Consider the following 17537-nt stretch of genomic DNA (forward strand, 5'->3'; position numbering starts at 1 on the left):
TTTCCTCTAACGGCCGGTTAAGGTATTTTATGCAATCTTTGAAGTTTCTTTCGTGAATATACTTATACGTTTGAGGTTGTTTTAAACTTTAAAGCATTTATTTTCAAATCATTCCTTGTTGGTTTTGAGGGTTGCACATTTTATTTTGACTCTACTGTTAGACTGTTGTTCTCTACATCTGGCTTACACAGTGCCTTTTCTTGAGATGTTTGGAACGTGTTACTCTTGTGAATTTGTCAGCCATTGGCCTTGACTCTTTATAATGGTGCCTAACTTCTGATATTGTTCTACAAAATTTCCAAATCAAGGTCATTTCTTAGTATGTTTCTACTTATTAACGTTTTCCTTAAGTATATTCAGGCTCCAGAAAGCTTTAAAATAGCAATCAGGTAGTTTAACTGTGTATTTTTCCTTTTAATTTTTATAGGCTACCATAAAGGCTAAATCTATTCAAATCTTCAGAAACAAGTTTTGATTCACTGCCGATTTCCCAGTTGTATCACTAGTCTGTAAGTCACTGTAACTTCCGTGTGTGTAGTCACTGTAACTGCCCAGTACCACTAGTCTGTAGCCAGTATTTTTACAGGTGCCAATTGTGTACATGGTGCAGCGCTACCAGTACCGCTACTGATGTTATTAGTGTATGGTGTTGCGGTCTAGACGGTCCTCCATCTCTTGTGGAATATTTGGGGGACAATATTTGATTTCTAATGGGTTGCCAGGGTAAGCCTTGTAGTCACTAGTGGACAGTCAAAGGCAAAACAGTGCCGCTACCACCTCCAACAAGCCATGGATTCCAAGACTTTTCCCTTGCTGATTCCCAAATTACAATAAGGATACAAAAAGTGTACTTTCCATGGTATGTATGCATCACACTACATGCCTACCCCAGTAGGGACCAAAGATATCAAACTCAAAATTTGCCTCCCAAAACTCTTAATTTTCCTGAGCATAGATATATTAAAGAATATAGGAATCTATCCCTGTACTAGTCTCTACCCTCTCTCTTTGTACTTTAGACTCTACCTAGAATGGTTATAAAAGAAGTAAAAAGTAGAAAATAAGCTCACATTTTTTTAGAATCAGACTCACGAAACAAACTGAAATTAAATTTGCTTCAAAATGTGAAAATAAAAATAATATCAAGGCAGAGATCATGAAGGCCAACCAATCCTTACTCTCGAAGGGACTGACATGAAATAGAGCGTCATCAAGAATGTATTAGTTAATCCTCCATTTTACACCAGTCAAGTTTCGCCCATGTCTAGGTATTAAAAATAAAACCTTGGATCACCCAAATATATGAAAGGTTCTCGGCCAAAATTAGTTCCCATATAGATTTGTGAATTAAGAACGATCTCTACGTACCTCTGGATATCTTGCTAGCCACTGCAAAACCAAATGCACCTAAGGACGGCTGGGTTGGCAGCAGAGTTCAATTGCTCAAAATGAAACCGAAAGTTCAGCCTCGGATATGTCATCTCAAACCTTTTCTCGACTACTTGCCTCCCAAGAACTACTTCCTCTGAATATCCTTGACCAAAGTTTCATCAATGTGGCCAACAGGAATATCTTGACACTGAACTAACCTGGCTCTAACTTCCTATTGTCCAAAGAATTAAAGAAATATAAAGATACAATTACTGGAATCACTGAAGCACATCTATTTGGTGACGATAAGATTGGTGAAAAGTACAAACTACTCTAGTCTGGTGGTCACCAGAAACGAGAAGGCGTTTGCCTAATTCTTTTGCCTAATGCTAATGCGTTGGCCTTTGGCTGAAAAGCATCATACGCAAGACCATCCTTTTATTTGCGCCAGTAAAACCCAGGCTGCTGATAGCAACACTCGATGGTAAACATGGAAAAATAACCATCATCACCTGTTACATCCCCACAAATGAAGCCAAGGAATAAGATAAGTAAGACTTATCTTCCTCCACAAGACCTTACTCTTTACACTAAAGTTTTGACTTGCTATCCTAATTTCTTAATGACGATTCCTGAAACACAATTAGAATAACAAGATTTATTTAAAATTCCATAAAAGAAACTTTAGGGTAAAGAGTAAGATTTTAGGAAGAAACAACCCCTTCCATATTAAACTAAACTTCACTTAAAGCTCTTAATCGGCAGCAACCCCAGCATATAGGGAACCAGAGGTCATTGCTGTTAGCCGTCTCAAGAGTGGCCTGTTTTTGGTGAGGAAAAAAGCTTCGCTGGGGTCAATGCCCCACGCTGTGAGTTGATCGTGAATGATATCCATCCGCCGCATATGTGATCTACTTTTGGATGATTCCAGCCTTTTGCAGTTGGATTGAAGTCGAATATAAGTCACGCAGGTGTTTCAGTTTTAAGTGAAGTAAATGACCATACCAATACAGTGAGCAGGACTCTAGCTGTTAGGGTAGTTTTGGTAATTCAAAGGACCGAAATATATCCATGTTCCACATCCTGTCGAGCCAACTAACGTATTTGATCTTGCCGAGGTATTTTTTGCTGGACAGTATCTGTCTTCAGGATCATTGACTGAGTAAGAGCATGGTCCCCGAGAATGTGGTATTTCTGTCTACGATCAATATTGGCGATGGAGTCGTTGCTGATTCAGTATTTTTTCTTTCGTTGTTTCATTCCAGCAACAGTAGCCGCAGCTGCAAGAGTATTCTCTTTGAACACTTTCTATGCAGTTTAACAATCATTGCACTGCACAAGGACCTCAACTGTGTTGGATATTGCGGCCTGGTACTACTTAGCCAAAGTGGGGTCTTGCTGGATACGGTAGGTATCAAATTTCTGAGGTGTCTGGGTGGTTTTGTTTAAGCTCCTAAGTGAAGCCTGATTTTTGCTGCAGCAATACGATGGTTGGTGTTCCTGTTAGAGGTCCTTTACCTTGATAGGTCATAAAATTCTGTTGAGATAAAATCCATATCCGGTGTATGATGATTAAATCCAATATCTTCTTCGTTGATCAATCATTGTTACACCAGGGGTAATTGGCTATATTATTGGGCGGGTAAGAGTTTAGTAGCTTCTCAGAGTGGTGTTTGCACTCTGAACCACTCAGAGTGGTGTTACTTTGATTGGTCGTAAAAATTCTCGCCACTGGTGTTATGGAAATACGATATAGTTTAGTGTATTGACCTGAGAGCTCACGAAGGATCTTATATGTTGCTCCAATGTCCCTTTTGGTGGCTTCTAGGAGCTCAATTGCTTTTTATCAATAAAAGACTTATGCTTTTATCAATACAACATGCGGCATGATGTTGTGCTCTATAATTGCCTATGTGCTGTTATGTCCCCGAGAAGGTGGACTTTCTGTCTATGATCAATATTAGCAATGAGGTCGTTGCTGATTCACTCTTTTTTCTTTCGCTGTTTCATTCCAGCAACGCTAGTTGCAGCTGCAAGAGTATTCTCTTTGAACACTTTTCATGCAGTTTCACCATCATTGCACTACGCAAGGACCTCAAATGTGTTGGATATTTCGGCCTGATACTGCTTAGCCAAAGTGAGGTCTTGTTGGATTCGGTTGGTATCGATTTTTTGAGGTATCTGGGTGTTTTTTTCAGTTCTTAGGTGAAGTCGGATTTTTGCTGCAACAAAACGATGGTCGGTGTTCCTTTTACAGGTCGTGCACCTCAATAGGTCATAAGAATCTGTAGAGCTAACACCCATTACCGGCGTATGATGATTAAATCCAGTATCTTCTTCGTTGATCAATCATTGCTACACCAGGTGTAATTGGCTATATCTGATTTCTGAGACCATGTGTTTGCAATGGTAAGATTTTGGTTAAGACAGCAGTTAAATCTTCTGTCTCCGTTGTTATTTAGGCCATATACTGTTACGGGTCGAACGGTGAAATCACACAAGAGAGACTGATTTGAAATACTAGCATTCATATCTGTTAGATGGAAGATTTAGTCAAGTAATGGTATTGACTAGAGCTCAGAACTTGAAACCCGTTTCTAAGTCTTCCTAATCTTCTTCCTCGGCTTCATTTGTGGGGGTGTAAAAGGTGATGATGGTTATTTTTCCATGTTTACAATCGAGTGTTGCTATCAGCAGCCTGGGTTTTACTGGCGGGAATGGTAGGAGGGCCTTGCGTGCGATGCTTTTCGGCCAAAGGCCAACGCATTTGCATTAGGCCAAAGATCTGACCAGCGCCTTCTCGTTTCTGGTGACAACCAGACTAGAGTAGTGTGCACTTTTCACCAATCTTACCATCACCATATAGATGTGCTTTCTTTGGCCAATAGGAAGTTTAAACCGGGTTAGTTCAGTGTCAAGATATTCCTGTTGGCCACATTGACGGAACTTTCGTTAAAGATATTCAGAGGATATAATCGTTGGGAGGTGAGTAGTCAAGAAAAGAATTGAGATGACATACCCGAGGCTGAATTTTCGGTTCCATTTTGAGCAATTGAACTCTGCTGCCAACCCAGCCGTCCTTAAGCGCATTTGGTTCTGCAGTGGCTAGCAAGATATCCGGAGGTGTGTGGAGATCGTTCTTAATTTACCAGTTTACATGGGAAGTAACTCTGGACGAGTACCGTATATATATATATATATGCGTGAACCAAGGTTTTATTTTTAATACCTAGAAATGGGTGAAATTTGACTGGTCTAAAATGGAGGATTAGCTAATACATTCTTGATGACGTTCTATTTCACGTCATGCCCTTCTAGAGTTAGGATTGGTTGGCCTCCATTATCTCTACCTTGAAATTATTTTTATTTTCACTTTTTGGAAGTAAATTTAATTTTAGTTTGTTTTGTGACTCTGATTTATAAAAAAGTGAGCTTATTTTATACTTTTTACTTCTTTTATAACCATTCTAGGAAGAGTCTAAAGTACAAAGAGAGTGGGGTAGAGGTTGGTACAGGGATATATTCCTATATTCTTTAATATATCTTGCCTCATGAAAATTAAGAATTTTGGGAGGCAAATTTCGAGTTTCATATCTTTGGCCCCTACTGTGGTAGGCATGTAGTGTGATGCATACATACCATGGAAAGTGCACTTTTTGTATCTTTATTGTAATTTGGGAATCAGTAAGGGAAAAGTCTTGGAGTTCATGGCTTGTTGGTGGTGATAGCGGCACTGTTGTTCCTTTGAATGTACACTAGTGACTACAATGCTGGCCCTGGCAACCCATTATAAATAAAATATTATCCCTCGAATAGTCTAAAAAGATTGAGGACCATGTCTAACCCAAAATCATATACTAATACCATCAGTAGCGGCAATGGTAGCGCTGCACTATGTACACAATTGGCGCCTGGAAAAATACTGGCTACAGACTAGTGGTACTGGGCAGTTACAGTGACTACACACACGGAAGTTACAGTGACTTACAGACTAGTGATACAACTGGGACATCGGTAGTGAATCAAACACCTGTTTCTGAAGATTTGAAAAGATTTAGCCTATATAGTAGGCTATAAAAATTAAAAGGAAAAATACAAAGTTAAACTACCTGATTGCTATTTTAAAGCTTTCATGAGCCTGGACATAATTATGGATAACATTAATCAGTAGAAATATACTATGATATGACCTTGATTTGGAAATTTTGTAGAACAATATCAGAAGCTAGACACCATTATAACGAGTCTAAGCCAATGGCTGACAAATTCACAGGAGTAACATTTTCCAAACATCTCAAGAAAAGGAACTGTGTAAGCCAGATGCAGAGAACAACAGGCTAACATTAGAGTCAAAAGAAAAATTACTACCCTCAAAACCAACAAGGAATGATTTGAAAATAAATGCTAAAAAGTTTAAAACACCCTCGAAACGTATAAGTATACAGCTGGCACGTAGGTATGGGGGGGACACGGGCCCGCCCCCCCCAAAAAAATTTTGTGAAATGTGTTATTTCCACATGGTTTCTTAGGATTTCTGGCAAAAGTAGGACATTTATTAAGAATCATGTGTGAAGCCTTTTTTTGTGATTTTACAGCATGGAATTATCCGGTCAAGTCACTGCCCAATTATTAACCCATTTTATGTCTAAATTTTTACCGTCTCTGAAGTAGGGGAGAGTGGGGCTGGAGTAAACTTTGAAAGTAGTGAAAGTAGGTTAGATACATAATTGCCAACAGGTCGGAAAAGTGTTCCGTACCTAGAGAGTTAAGGGCTGACATGGTGGAAAAGAGTTCCACACATGGGATATATGCCAACAGGTCGGAAAAGAGATCCGTACCGGGGGAGTTAAGGGTTGCAGTAGGGGGGAGTAGGGTTGGTTCGGACGCGCAGTGAATCTGGACAAGCGTTTCTCTCCCTAAAGCGCCGTCTGCTAATCAAAACAAAAACACTGTAGACCTGCCATCTAGCATTCTATTTGGGTATTTAGTTTTGTTACCCCTCGTGCAGTCGATTTGGAAATATTTAAAAAAAAACAGAAAAAAAAAACAAGAAAAGGCATCCTGTATCTTCTTTAATTTGAGATTTTATTCGGCCTATATTAATAAACATTTAGCTTTCTTAATGCATGAAACGTTTAACTTAGACTTTGTTAAGTTGTTTCGATTTCGGTTTTTGGCGCCATCTGTAAGTTCTGGGGCGTAGGTGAGGTTTCAGGCTTTTTCTTTCAGGTGGGGTTGATTTGGACAACTACAGTGGAGTGCACTCGGACATTGTCCGAACCAACCCCACAATCCCCTAATCAGCGATTGTACTGTTATTTTTTTTGTAAAGAGAGTTTTGTCTTTCCACAGCAAAATAGAATTATCCTTGATATTAGGGCCTTTATCCCCCCCCCTTTTCAGGATAAAGTAAAGCTTTTAATGGATCAATTTTGGAAACTATCGTTTTTGATTAAAATCAACGTTTTAGCAATAGAAGAACTACCCCCACAGCACCCATATTGCACTGTTAACCCTAAAATTTCCCTTTAAGTGGGATATAATAGATTAATCACTGGTTCTAAATCCCTATGAACATACCTTGAGCCTAAAACGTAGTTTTGATGCTTCAGTCTTCTTTTCCCCAACCGAACTCTTTTTATAGTTCCTTTGTCTGGCTAAAAACGATTGGAGAACAGACCGACCAACGACAAATGTACCTTAGGGTTCCTTATATACCCAATTTCCACTGAATCAACGTTTTAAAATCGCCATTTTGTTTAAAATACTTGAAAGATCGGATACAATGGCAGCCATAGTCCCGGGAGCAACAGCTCTAAATTATGCCTTAATACTTTTAAAGAGCTAACAACACATGTTGAAATGAGATTCCTCCAGAATTTCTACGATTGCTTGTTTGATACACTAGCAAAAAAAATACTAATAAAAAGCAAAGTAACATCATAAATTTCGCATTTCTTAGTTAGGGACTTGGAAGTTCTGCTTAGAGAATATTAGGAGTATATAATTAGACAGTGAAGTTTTCGTTAAGATCAGATCAAAATAGCTGAAATCAAGCACTGTATGATGGTAATTCGTGAAACAGTTAATTTCTTTCACTTTAGTGCAAAGCGAAGCACTATCCTAAAAATTTATACTGCACTTAATCTTAAAGGCTTGTGCAAAACTAGGTGGGTCGAAAGACATGATACTATTCAGATCTCAAAACAGTTGATTGTGCCTATCTTTAAGGCCCTAGATTAGATAAAAACAGACGGGGACTCGGTAAAGTTGTCGAAAGCCAGAAGTCTGCTCAACAACATCCTGAGCTTGGACTACATAGTGACCCTCATTGTGATGGATTACTTTCTCGGGTTCTATCTATCTAAGCTGCTGCAGTCTGAAAACATAGATATGGTTATGTGCATTCAGTGCGTCAAAAGTGTAACAGAAATGATCAAAGAAATCCGAAATAGTGCCGAGGGAAGGTGTCATCAGCTGTTTCCGAAAGCAACTAGGCTATGCAGAGAACCAGAAGTTGCTCTTGTCAGGCCACGAAAGGAACCTTTGCAAAATCCAAAGTGATATCCCGGCAGAAAAACATATAGAATTTTACTATCACGTCTCCGTTTTCCTCCCATGCTGAAATGCCTCAGCGGAATACTGCCATCTTTTGTTCTGAAACAGCCTAGCAGTGATCTTAAAGAACTGATCAAATTATATGCCTCAGATCTAATGAGTTCAGACTCCGCTGTGATGGCTGAGCTTGAACTATGGCGAGCTAAGTGGCTGAAAGTAGTACCCAGTCTTTTCCCGAAGACAGCAGTGCAGAGCTTGGCTGAGTGCGAACGTGGAATATTTCCGAATAATCACAGGTTACTGAGCATCTTTTGTGTCATTCTCACGTCTACAGCATCTGTTGAGAGGTCATTTTCTTCGATGAAAAGGATCAAAACGTATCTTCGCAGTCGGATGAGTGAAGACCGACTGAATGGCTCGGCACTCTTGAAGGTCCACAGAGATGTTCTCGTATCAGTCGATGAAATTTTGGAAAAATTTGCTATTGGCTCTGCTCGAAGGTTACGATTTAAAGTATAGATAAAGTTAATCTGTATTTTCTGACATACGGGCTTTTTGTCTTTATTTAGTTACTAAATAAAAAAGTGCTTCTTTATATCTGCTGTTTTGGAGGTTTTGCCCCCCCCCCCGAAAAAAATTCCTGCCTACGTGCCTGGTATACAGTCACCTTTTCACGAAAGAAACTTCAAAGAGTGCATAAAATACCTTAAGCGGACCTTAGAGAAAACTTTTTAACAAGTTCAGGAATAGAGTGGTTCAAAGTAAAAAAATACAAAAAGAGGGGATTAGCTAGGATGGACAGCAGAAACAAAAGGAGCTTTTCCTCAAAAATTAATATCCAGATAAAGGACCAAATATAGTAATTGAAATATTACAATCTGGAAATAGTACACCATGCAGCTTGAGAAAAGGAGGAAGATGTAATTATCAAGAAACAAAGAGAGGAGGTTCACAATAGAGAAAACGAACAAAAAGTGTTGAGAAAACCTAACCAGCTAACGCAACCAGATTCTAGTCTGGACCAAAAAATGATATTTTATACGCAGGGGTAATTTTCCGGTGAGTTCGTGAATATTTAGTGGTAATAAATAAAGAGAATAAAAAAAAGAGAATAAAACGAAAATAAAGAGAGAGGGGGGACCAAGCTTATACCATAAGTCAAAAAGAGCTTTTTCCACAAGTGGAGCCATTAAATAATGATAGTAATTGGGAATTAAACATATTTCAACTGGGGAATAATAAACCCCGTGGTGAACTTGGGTACCAACTTTAAATGAAGGCCAGCATTTATGGAGACTACCAAATATAAAAATAGTTGATCAAATACGCAGAAACTGAGACGAACCAACCCATCAGTAGCAAGGCAAAATGATTTTGAAGCAACTGACAGGTATAATATATATGCTAGCCAAAGAAATGTGTAATCCAAAAAATGGAGAATTGAATTCAAAGAAATTAGAAAATGAGAAATCTGGATCACCCAAATATTTGGAGTAAAGTAAGAAAAAAATTATGTAGTAGATAGTGAAACTCTAAATGCTTATTTTACTTATCTTATGAGTTACGTAGACTGAGTTGAGAAGGCTTAAGTGTCAGGAAGTAGAGAAATACAGAATAGTCATGGAACAGAAGAAGGAGGGACCAAAAACAGACAAGAGAGAAGGGAAATAAAAAGATGAACAAATGAAGCGACTTGTAGAAAATTTTTTCCAAGGCTTTCAGCAATCATATAGAAGAGATTTAAAGGGTACTGTATGCCTTTAGCCAAATAAGAAATATGAAAATATTTGTTTCTATATCTCAAATTTGGAGAAAAAAGAACTAATATTCATTTAAATACCTAAGGCTATGATAAAAATATAGAATTAATTAATATAATGTTTATGAAATTAGTGATGTTTTTTATCACTTTAATAAAAAAATTAAATTTGAGGCATAAAAACATTTTAAATATTGTAATATCTTGAAATTTAATAAAAAAAAATCATTAATAATTTACGGGAAAAATATCAGCATAAGAATATTAAACTTTCATTCAACATTCATTTGATTGTTTTTCAGTAAAGTTAAAATTATATTCTAGTCATAGGAAGGCATGGGGGCTGTTTAATGAAACTCGTGTTATTTTCAGCTCGTTTTTACTTTAACCCTGTTATTTATTGTAATTTCAACTTATTTACGTGGAAAAACTTTTATAGTTTGATTTCTTCTCCTGAAAAAACTATTGAAGAAACCAGTTTGCTCTTGAGTTTTACACATAGTAAACTTGGGTGAGTTGTGCATAATACACAAGTACCGAAAGTCCCTTCCAGCTAAGGAAAATAAAAAAAAACAAAATTCAAATAAAATTCTCAAGTTTGAAAAACCTTATTTTCCACTGGGAGGGGGGGGGTGGGTTTTCGGGGTTTTTAAATAATGTAAGGTGTTGTTGTTTTTTTTTGGGGGGGGGGTATTTAAACTCCATTAAAAATTCTTAAAACTCATTGAAACTTACGCCCCTCATTAATACTTACGATTTGTAAAACTCAGGAACAAACCTGTTTTTTTATTAGTTTCTACGTTGTTTTAGAAACAAATTTGGGCTACATATTTGTACATTAGGGAGGAAGGAGGAGGGGAAGTATAGTAGGTCTGCACTGAATTATTCTGCGCATTATGAAGTATGAATTGTTTTAACCCCCCCCCCCTCATTATGCTAAAATTTATGGCCTAAATTATATATTTCTCATCTATTCCGTCACTTTTCTTTGCCTTTTCTCATGCTAAGCTAAAATCAACTATTGAAGAAACCAGTTTGTTCTTATGTTTTACGCATAGTAGACTTTGGTGACTGGTGCATAATACAAAAGTACCGAATGTCCCTTCCAACTACGAAAAATAAAAAAACAAAATTCAAATAAAATTCTCAAATTTGAAAAACCTCATTTTCCCCAGGGGGGAGGAGACTGTCGGGAGGATTAAATCCTACTAGGTGTTACCTTGGACGGGGGGGGGCATTTCTCCATTTGTAAGCACCCGGGGGTATTTTACGCAGGGGGAGGATTAAATAACGGCCACTACTCTTTCATAACCCCCCTTATGGAATCTGTAAATTTTTGAATTAGTTGCAGTTCAATTTTTTCATGACATAGCTATAGCATTTTTTTTTATATTATTAGTACTTTTAAAGTGGATTTCACTTTTCTACTTAAGAAACAAAGTTCGATTGTAACTGAAATACAGGTCAACACCGAACAGCAATAATTTTTTTCAATAAATGTTTAACAGAAATGCTGCAATATAATTTTTGGTGAATGGGCGGATGAGTGACTACTGATTGGGATAAAATGGCACCTCAAAACCTTTTGAGAAATTTCTGAAAAAATTAAAATCTTGTACGGTACTGTGAAAACATTATCTAAACCAAATATTTTCTGGTGCTATGAAAACTTTTCTGACGTTATCAAATCTAAAAAGCTGATGTTACATTCGTGTCTGGTACCATGAAAATCTTGCCCATTATTAACAAAATCTTTCGTGGGACAATCAAAATGTTGTCTGATATTATCAAAATATGGTGTTGCCAAAATATAGCCTGGTTTTATCAAATCTTGTGTAGTATAATTAAAATAGTCAGATTTTATGAGAATTCTCTCTAATTCCATTAAAATCAGACATCAAATCATCATTCATACATCATCATCAAGATATCAGACATCAAATTGAAAACTGTGTCAGATTTTACGAGAATCATGTCTAGCTATATCAAAATCAGACATGGTATCATCAATCATCCATTTTATTAGGGAAATTTTACGTAGTATTATAAAGATATTATCTTATATTTAAAAAATATTTTTAGGCACTAAACCTGGCATAATCTACCAAAATAAAGCATATTACTATAAAATATGTCTCTTGTTTTATCAAAATCTTGTCAAGTATTACCAAAATCTTGTGTGTTATTATCATAATCATACCTGATGATAAAAACATAATTTTCCGGTAATATCAAAACTTATTTGATAATATCAAAATCAAGCATGATACTAACTAAATTTTGTCTTAGATTATCAAAGTTTTGCCAAATATTACCAGGATCTAGCGTGATATTATCAAAATCTTGTCTGAAATTAAAAAGCATATTGCTTTTTCTAAAAAATTGTTCCTTGGCTTATCAAATATAATGAGAATCCTCTTAGGTACTTATAAATTTTGCATGGTGTTAATAAATTCTTGCAGAATATTAAGGAAACCTTGCGTGGTAATATGAAATTCCTACCTCATACTACTAAAAATTTTCTGGTACTATCAAAACTTTTATGTATTACAAATACTTTGGCAGCTTTATGTTTTGACTACTTGGGACCATTTTTTGGTTTCTTAGATAGATTAAGTGCCTTAAAATGGTTTGGTTTGGACTAATTGGTGCTCCTTCTCGGTTTCTTAGAAACCTAAAACAATTTAATGTGTTTGGTTTTGAATTACTAGAGCTCTGTTTGTTATCTTAGATACCTAAAATGCTATAAAATGTTTACATTTTGACTGCTATTGTTTTTTAGGTTTCACAGGAACCTATAATGCTTCAGAATGTTTAGGCTTTGACTAACTGGTGCTGTTTCTGGTTTCTTTGGTAAAAACAACACGTTAACATATTTAGATTCTGACTAACTGGTGCTCTTTTTTGGCTTCTTAAGCATCTAAAATGCATCAAGATGTTTTGGTATGGACTGACTGATGCATTTTTTTTTATTTGTATAGCCCCTGAAATGTTTTAACATTTTTGGATTTTAACTGACTGGGAAACTTTTTTTTAGCTTATTAGGCACCACCAAATATTTTGGCATCTTTAGGTTTTGACTCACTGATGTTCTTTTTTCGGTATCTTAAATACCCAAAATGCTTTATTAAGAAGAAGTTTTGATTAAATGGTGTTTTTTAATTCCCCTGGCATTGAAATGCCTGAACATGTTTAGGCTGTGATTTAGTGGAACTTGTTTTGTTTGACTGAGCATATAATGTCAGATATTATTTGAATCTTCTTTGGTATTATCAAAATCCAACATAATATTATCAAAATCTTGCAAATTATTAACAAAGTCTGATGGGGTATTATCAATATCTTAGAATCAGTTCGAAAATGTTATCTAATAATTTCAAAAATTTTTCCTCTATTATGAAAATCTTGCATGATGCTTTCAAAAAATTGTGTGGTCTATCATAATTGTGTCAAATTCTTGCAAAGTTTTGCCAAAATCTTGCATGGTATTACCAATATCATTTCAATATCTATTACAAAATCTTTTCTAGTATTAACAAAATTTTTGTCAGATAAATTCTATGTGTTATCCTTATTACCTTACATGGTATTATAAAAATATTATACACTATTAACAAAACCTTGCACGGTATCACAAAAATGTTACATGATATTAACAAAATATTTTCAAGAGCTATAAATACGCGTCTAATATTTTTAAAGCGTAACGCTACGCTATTAAAATCATGTGAAATATTATCAAAAATCCAGCGATGCATAAAAAAATCTTGCCGTGCAGCACCAAGTTTTGTAACCTGTCTGGTATTAATTAAACCTACCATTGTATTATTAGAATCTAGCATGCTTATAGAAAAATCTTTTAAAAAATGTTATTATGAAAATCTAATTTGATATAATCAAATATTGCCAATTTATATCAAAATCTTGCAAGATATAACCAAAATCTTTTTTGCCCCACCCCCAATGAAATAAACAAAATTATGTCAGTTTTTCTAGAGATCATTATCCTTGGCCCCTGCCCCCAACGACCACACCTGATCCTGTTGGCCCTCCATGGACCATGCTCCCCTCTATAAATTTTCTATTTTTCATAAAACTAATACCGCTTAGGTTTCCTATTTTTAAGTTAGAATGGTTAAGGTTGAGCTGGAGTTCATCTAAACTCAACTTAACCTAAACTAAACTGATTTCAACAAACCTAAATTAAAATTGCTAAAAGCACCATTAAGAAAAAATTGTCTTTTTTGGAAAGCAAACACCATTGAAAGCCAGGGGCTCAGGGGCAGAAGAGGATGCATGGGACACAGGGAACGAGCTCAGGAGAAAACGATTTAGCTATGTTTTTTTGCAGCTGTCATGCAAGATTTTTTTTAAATTTCGAAAGTTTTGACAATACCGGGCATAATGTTAATAGTACCATGCAACATTTTTTTAATGTCAGGTAAGATTCTGATAATACCACGCCAGGGTTTGTTAGTAACTTGCAATATTTTGACAATACCAAGGAAGATTTTGATAGTATCATAGAGGATTCCCAAACTATCTGATAAGATTTTGATACTACTAGACAAGATTTTTTTTTAGCACACAATTTTCTGATAATGATTTCCAACATGTCTAATAATATCAAACAAGATTTGAATAAAACCTTGCAAGACCTTGTTAATACTTGGCAAGATTTTCATAATACCAGACAAGATTTTGACAGCACTCTACAAAATCTTCACAATATCAGGCAAGTTTTAATAGTATTTAAATAAATATTGTTAACATGAGAAAAGATTTTTACAACACAACAAACATTTTTATATTATATTATCATATTATATTACATTATCAAATATTTAATATTATTAAATCTTTGATGATAGGCAAAGTATTACTAACTTTTGAATATTATCATCTTTTGAATATTAACTTTTGAATATTATCATAATAATATTTAAATATTATTTGAATATTATCAAATCTTTGATAATAGCCAAGTATTACTAACTTTCTTCTTGGTACTGTCAATATCTTGTCTAATACTATGAAAGATCTTGCATTGCATTATCAAAATCATGCCTCGTATTACCCACTTTTGTCTATTTTTAGCTGAATATTGACAGATATTAAGAAATCCCTCTCTGGTATTATAAAAATCTTATAAAAATTATCAATATCCTCTAATTTATTGACATAATCTTATGTCGTATTATCAAAATGTTACCTGACGCAAACTAAATATTTTCTGGCAATATCGAAACTTGCATGATGCTATAAAAATCTAGTATGGTGCTATAAAAGTCGTGTATAATATTACAGTCTTGCTGAAGATTAAAAAAGCCTTGTGTGGTATTATTAAAATATTCTTTGAAGCTACCCAACTTCTTACGTTGGATTATCAAAATATTGCTTGTTATTACATAATCTTGTCTAGTATCATCAAGATTTTTGACAGATAAAATGAAAATTTTCTTTTGATAATATGCAAATCCTCTCTTAACCTAAATGCATTGAAAATCCTAAAATTTAAATATGCCACATTTAAAAGGTTGAACTTTAATGGTTTCTTGACGATGGAGTCCATCGTGAAAGTTTCTTGAATTTTTTCTGCTGTTGATTTGTGTCATTTTACTGGTAGGTTTACTCAGTTTTACTCTTACATCGTTAATTTTCGTCAAAATGAGTATACAGTGCAAAAACATCAAAATCGGAAGAGAAAACGATTTTTTTTTCCTTTCCTGCTTTTCCCTAATATATAGTCCTAGGACTTTTTGGTTTATTAATGGCACAAATATGTAAGTTTTCTTATTCAATGCATAAAATAAATTAAGAGCCCGGGTGTCTTAAAAAAATATTGAAGGTTTCAACATCCACTCCCTTAATTTTTGATAACTTGAATACACTTTTTATACTTTACTTACAATCCCTTCCCAATGCCAATTCTTCACCCCACCTTTCATTGCCCATTAATTCCCAAAAAGCTTTAATTTTGTTCGCTAAGTTGTTTCTTAAATAATAGAGGTATGTAAATCTTTTAATTTGGTTACAAATATATTGAATAATTCATTTACTGTGAGACCAAAAGAATTTATTTGATAAAATATTTCAGCCATTTCTTCACGAGCAAAGTTCTAGGTTAGTGTAACCAGGACCACTTTTTCCTTCGTCAAGATAACCTAAATATTTCAACTCAATTCTAAGCAAGTTGAGGAGGGATCACATATTTTCTTATTTCCAATAAATGGGCAAATATAATGCTTTTTATCCTTTTATGCTTCTTCATTAAAAACACTTTTAAAATCTTGCTCTACCTCTCTAGCACTCAGTAAATATTTCAACTTACTCAATCCCAGTTTTATGAAGATGAATTAGATAAAATATTTGGAAACTGGGTCTCATCATTTATCTCAATCATTTAGTTTTTGGAGAAATTTCTTGGGGATTTTCGAGAAATTAAACCAAAAAATCTCTGAGTTTCCTGCCAAGATTGGCAGAGATCCAAAACCGAAAATGTATACCTTCTTGACAAAATCTATGTGCAAAGAATGGGTCTTTCATAATATTTAGAAAACTTAATCGTGAACCAATGGGGATTTTTTATCCCAAAAGGCATAGTTAATAGATTTTACAACTATAAAATAGAACGTCCACTACAAAAAAAGAACTTCCTGGATTTGAGAGAAAACTCGAATGGAAGTCGATCATGCAACATTATTGCTTTTATTCCTTAAGAAAAAGTTATATAATTTCCAAATTACATCCAAATCAGATCAGGCCACAGTTTTCTTATCAATGTTTCCAAACAGAATGATCAAAGTAAAACAAAACTGACAGAAGGAATTAATTTATTTATAAAGGAAATTTTGCTGTCCTGTTGAACTTATAGCATGTAAAATAAAGTTATAAAAACAGTTAAGATACTAAATTTTGAGCTGACTTATAAATTTAGCAGTGGACGGGATATTGACCTACTAAAAACATAGCTTACTTGCTATATTTTCAAGAAAATAATGTTTGGTAGAAAATACAATGGTTATCATATTAATATAAATAAAATACTAATGAAATTAAATTAAGCCCTTTAAAGGGCTTTGAGTCGATTGATATGTAAATGTCAAATCGATAAGAAAAACTATATTGAAGGATGGGATTAGGAAGGGGTATCCATATTCAAACAAGGATATGGTCATTTAATAGCCAAGAAGTAGAATCTTCACTACCCTTTAATCTGTGAATTCAATCTGAAATTTTTAATTATGTACTTCTAACTTATTAATTCAAAATTAAGAAGAAATTATTTTATTAGAATGTATAATAAACTGTATTATACGTACTAGAATTGATGCTGAATCCATTAGTCCCCCTCTGTTGGCACTTTTCTTTGCTTCAGGTTTTTGACTATCTACTGGCAAGGTGTCGCAGTTCCATGAGATAAACAACATACAATAGACAAGACACACATTAATAATACATACAATATAACAACAATGTCTATGTTTTTCAATTACCATCATTACCACGAGCACTATAATAAAAGTATATGTCTTCTTAAATACTCCATCAAAAGAGTAGTCGAATAACCTGTTCATTATAGTGTTTCAGGTGGTCATTTAATGGAAATTATAATCTTAGTTCATAAATCTGTTACGGTTCAGAATAGCTCAAACCCTAAAAAAAATTTAAACTTTAAGATAATCAAAACAAACTAGTTTCACACTGAAACTGCTACTACTTATGCTACTTTTGGTATAAAAGCTACCACTATAACTACCACTATCAATACTGAGGTTAGTGTATTAAGATGGGACTTTCAAACAACGTTTCGGGTGGATGTTTAACAAGATCAAAAGATACTGAGTGC

General features: G+C 34.8%; 1 protein-coding gene across 3 annotated transcripts in view; it reads right to left on the reverse strand.

The window, feature by feature from the left end:
* LOC136042325 (probable methyltransferase-like protein 24) overlaps positions 1 to 17268 on the reverse strand; it is a 123090-nt gene extending 105822 nt beyond the window's left edge. Inside the window, exon 1 of one of the 3 annotated variants that reach the window (XM_065727278.1) lies at positions 17011 to 17229. In XM_065727278.1, coding sequence (XP_065583350.1) covers positions 17011 to 17190 — 180 coding nt within the window. In that variant the 5' untranslated portion in view covers positions 17191 to 17229. Of the gene's footprint in view, positions 1 to 17010 lie in introns of all 3 variants that reach the window. The other 2 variants (XM_065727279.1, XM_065727277.1) reach the window with 2 other exon arrangements.
* Between the last annotated feature and the right edge of the window lie 269 nt (positions 17269 to 17537).

This window comes from Artemia franciscana, unplaced genomic scaffold (assembly GCF_032884065.1).
Source record: "Artemia franciscana unplaced genomic scaffold, ASM3288406v1 Scaffold_1102, whole genome shotgun sequence".
Lineage (NCBI taxonomy): Eukaryota > Metazoa > Arthropoda > Branchiopoda > Anostraca > Artemiidae > Artemia > Artemia franciscana.